The 4391-nt window shown below is 34.5% G+C and overlaps 1 protein-coding gene across 1 annotated transcript; it reads left to right on the plus strand.

The window, feature by feature from the left end:
- The first annotated feature begins 636 nt into the window (after positions 1-636).
- Positions 637-4070, plus strand: LOC113090803 (neurensin-1-like). Its single transcript, XM_026256407.1, has 3 exons — positions 637-707; positions 2520-2708; positions 3234-4070. The coding sequence occupies exons 2-3, from the start codon at positions 2529-2531 to the stop codon at positions 3615-3617; spliced, it is 564 nt and encodes a 187-aa protein (XP_026112192.1). The 5' UTR covers positions 637-707; positions 2520-2528; the 3' UTR covers positions 3618-4070.
- Positions 4071-4391: the final 321 nt, after the last annotated feature.

Raw genomic sequence — 4391 nt, forward strand, 5'->3', positions numbered from 1 at the left:
AAACTGCTAACAAATGCTCTGAGAGCACTTACAACTTTGAGGATTTTGTTTTTCTTTCTTTTTTTAAATCACATCTCTCTCTATATATGTGTATACATGGTTCTCCAAGTTGAAGGCAGGAATCAAAAACCAATTATGTTTTGACAACTTTAGACTTAGGTAGCCTAATTGTGAATGTGTTTTATTGGCACATCCTGTATTAAACATTAAATGGCATAGACAGTCACCACACTATATGAAAAATACAAAAAGTTACTAGTTCAAAGTAAAAAATAAAACAAATAAAAGAAAGAAAAGTCTTGGTATATATATATATATATATATATATATATATATATATATATATATATATATATATATATATATATATATATATATATATATATATATATATATATATATATATATATATATGCACTTTTATATATTTTTTGGTGTGAAAAAAAGGAATATCTGCAGGACATTAAAATAACCTATCAATATTATAAAAAAAAAGAATATATAGATGCAGTCGAAAAGGTGATTACGTATTTACACATTATTTTTCATTACATTAATATTATTTTTTTTTAGAAAGTAGAAGGCGAATAGTGTGTAAATGCTGTTGAGGTTAGCTGCGCATGCGTATTGTGCGCGCTCCAGCAAATGGAAACTTTGGCTGATGAAGACACGAAAACAAGCAACAAGGATAGATTACTCAACATTCGGTAGTAGCCTCATTTATTTGACCTATTATCTATTTAAACCAATAAGATACATTTGCACAGATACATCGTTTTGCTTGGATCCGTCAAAACCGACTATGAAAATGAATATAATATGAGGGAAGTCATTTAAATGAGTTTTAATAGCGACGTATCTGCAATATACTTTGTCTGTGGCACTTTAATGTTCCATTGCCATTGTGATTTATATAATAAGGCAGACTCGTTAAATCCTCCTTACTGACTTTGCGTTTATAGACATATTTATTGCTGTCGCCAACATTTCAGCATCTCCCCGCTTGATTTAATCGCAGCAAATGTAACGATTCTGTGCAGCTCTATTTACATAAACGCGTGCTTAAAAGACATTGGGTCTGATCGTGTAGATATATAAGAAAATAACCAAAGTGTTTTGAATTTCACGGAAGCAGATTAAGTCGTTTGATTAATATTCGCTGCGTATAATCATGCAGTGGTGAGTTGTCATTCTCATACACTTTATCACACTGTAGATGGTTGTGTCTCTAATAAGCGCATGTTAGACATATGTTAGACCAGTTAGTCTGCGAAATAGCCTATGGACTTTTGTAAAATCTTAAGGGGAGTCTACTTTTGAAATTAGTAAATTTCAGTGGCATTTTTAAGTTGTTTTACCACCCTTTCCACGATTAGACAACGTCAGATTAGACGTTTTAATGGTTTTCGATATGTGAATTTACTTTATGATAAGTAATGACTGATTTTATGTTATTTGATATGATTGTCGGATATGACTGCGGTCTGCTGTTGTTGCTATGGCTACCTCCTCATTCCATCTCCATTTCTAAGCGACAGTTTACCGCCAAATATGAGCTCTTTGCAATATATTATTAAACACATTTTTCAGTTACAGAAACGTGTGAAAATGCTGTTGAAGCATATGTGTTTATATGTAAAACCTTTGCAGCTTTTTGTTTTCTTCCACTGCCAAAAACTCTTGCATTTGAAAGACTAATCTGCAAATGATTAATGAACTAATTTGCATTATTCTCTTTTTAAGCCTCTGTGTTCATTATTCTGATCTTCAGTTTTAGCTAATGAGGCATTTATAGTGCCTCCCGAGTATTCAGAAGATGAAGGGCTTGATTAAACTTAATTATAGAGTAAATACAAATTTTGTGTAAACTGCATTTTAATCAAAAACTAAGTACAGTTAAATAGTATTATTATGTATTTGAGCGAATCTATGGAAATATTGCATGCAAACTATAGTGTGTGTAAATATAATTACTAATAGTATGATGCTCTTGAGAGCGTGGATGACAGGTAGTGGAGTGTTATGTCTCTGAGAGTGTGATTCATCAGTGGGTCGTTTATCACTTCGAAGAAAACATCAACTATAGCAGGCACGGATACTACTGACATTCCAAAAAAATGCAATTATTAAATCTGTGTGTGAAAATTAATAAGCAAAGCGATGTGTTAAAGGGGTAATTCACCATTGACAAGATGGATTTTTAATAAAAGTTGTCAGTCTATGCAATAAAATTAAATTAATTTGGTGCTACATGATTAGAGAGAACATAGATAAAGGCTGTTGTGAAAAAAAAAAATACAATACTGTCGCTTATATTTGATTTAAGACTGTGAAAAGGCTGAAAAAAAATAATTTATAAAAAAAAAATGTTTTGATGAATTGTGGTCACATTAAGAAATGCAGTAAACTGTTGTAAAACTCGAAATCATGACAATTAAAAGCTGAGAAGGTTAAGATGTTAATACTGTAGGATGGATGTTTTGTGTGTTTCCTGTAATGATGTGTGATTGTAATCACAGGTCTGAGAGATGGCCTCTTGCTCTGAGTTTTGTGGGTCCAGTCACGTGGTCAACTCCGGCTGTCATGTTTTCGGAGTGCGTTCTTATTTGCACCACTTCTACGAGGAGTGCACAGCCTCAATGAGGGAGCAGCAGGAGGACTTTCAGGACCAGAGATCACCGCTGCGGTGGAGCTCAAGCTTCTGGAAGGTATCAGAGAGAACCCTTTAAAAATAAAGGTTCCAAAAGAGTGTTTTGGCAGCGATACCAGCTCCAACCAGCCCCAAAACACATGCCTAGAAAGTTTCTGGCGAATCTGAAGACCTTTATTAGTTGGTTCAAGTGTGTTTAGGGTTGGAGCTAAACTCTGCAGGATAGTGAAGAACCTTTATTTTTTAAGAACATATTTGGTTGTGTTATGACAGTGTAAAACAGATGCACAGTCCTCAATTATATATTGTTTTAACAATTGGCATGTTTGCTTGAGTTTAAAACCAAATTCGAATTGATTCCACTTTACCCCCTCTGGCCATTCTGAAGGTGTTATGACGTTTTGAAATCTGGTACATTTTTAAAACACTTCTGTTATTAAAATGAATACCACTGAAGATGTGTATTCCCTAGAGTATACATAATCAGAAGCAATTCAATTCACCAACTGTCAATCACATCAAGCAGAAGAAAGAGTCTTGACTCAGTGGGATCATTAACTAAATCAAACTTGTTGATTCTTAGGTCACACTTGCCGTTGGTGTCATGCTCCTGTCATTGGGGCTGGTGGTCATGACAGTGGGCTATTCCATCCCCACTCGCATTGAGGCTTTTGGCGAGGGCGAACTGCTGTTTGTGGACCACCAGGCCATACGTCACAATCGCTCGCTACACATATGTGTGCTGGTCGGGACAGGGCTTCTCACTCTGGGTGGGGTTCTGATGGCAGGTGGAATCCTGATGTCTAACTTCTCCATAACTCCCACAAAGCAGGAAGACTCAAGAGGAGAACGGAAGAGGGGAACCAGGAGCCCAGCAGACCCTGTAATGAAGCACCCCAGCCCAGTCTCTAGTGACGGAGGAGTATCTCCTCTCACTAGGGACGATAAGGTTCAGCAGTGCTCGTAAAAGAGGTGTGTGACAATGCCCGTTCAAGAGTGCTGTCAGTGTGATCAAAAAAAAGCTTGTGTAGATTTGGGAGTCTTATTTGTGTTTGATAATTATATGCTAAGCTAATTAAATTGACGTACTTGTGTCATCTGTTGTCAAGCACAATAATTATTGTCAAAATAGTTTTTGTATTTTTGTATATTACAGTATTGATCAAATGAAGAGCCACCGAGTGGTTAAAGGGCAGTAAAAGAAAGTTCAGAATAGTTTGGGGTCAGTAAGTGTTTTATTTTATTTTTTAAGAAATTAATACTTTTATTTATCAATGTTGATTCCATCTGACGGTAAAGACTTTTTACATTCTTAACTTTGTATTTATCAGTGTATCACAGTGTCCATGAAAATATGAAGCAGCACAACTGTTTTCAACATTGCTGATAATAATAAATGTTTTTTTGAACAGCAAATCAGTATGTTAAAATAATTTCTGAAGGATTATGTGACACTGAAGACTAGAGTAATGATGCTGAAAATTCAGCTTTTGATCACAGGAATATATTGCATTTGAAGATATTTTAAAATAGCTAACATTTATTTTAAATTGTAATAATATTTCACAGTGTTAGTTTGTACTGTATTTTTGATTAAATCAATGCAGTCTTTGCAAGCAATAAAAATCTTCAAAAAAATCTTACCCAACTTTTTTTTTTTACCCAACAGTAGTGTATGCATATAAAACATAAAATATTAAAAGTCATAAATAGCTAAATATTGAAAGCATCTCCTGTGCCC

This window comes from Carassius auratus, unplaced genomic scaffold, assembly GCF_003368295.1.
Source record: "Carassius auratus strain Wakin unplaced genomic scaffold, ASM336829v1 scaf_tig00214021, whole genome shotgun sequence".
NCBI classification, from domain to species: Eukaryota; Metazoa; Chordata; class Actinopteri; order Cypriniformes; family Cyprinidae; genus Carassius; species Carassius auratus.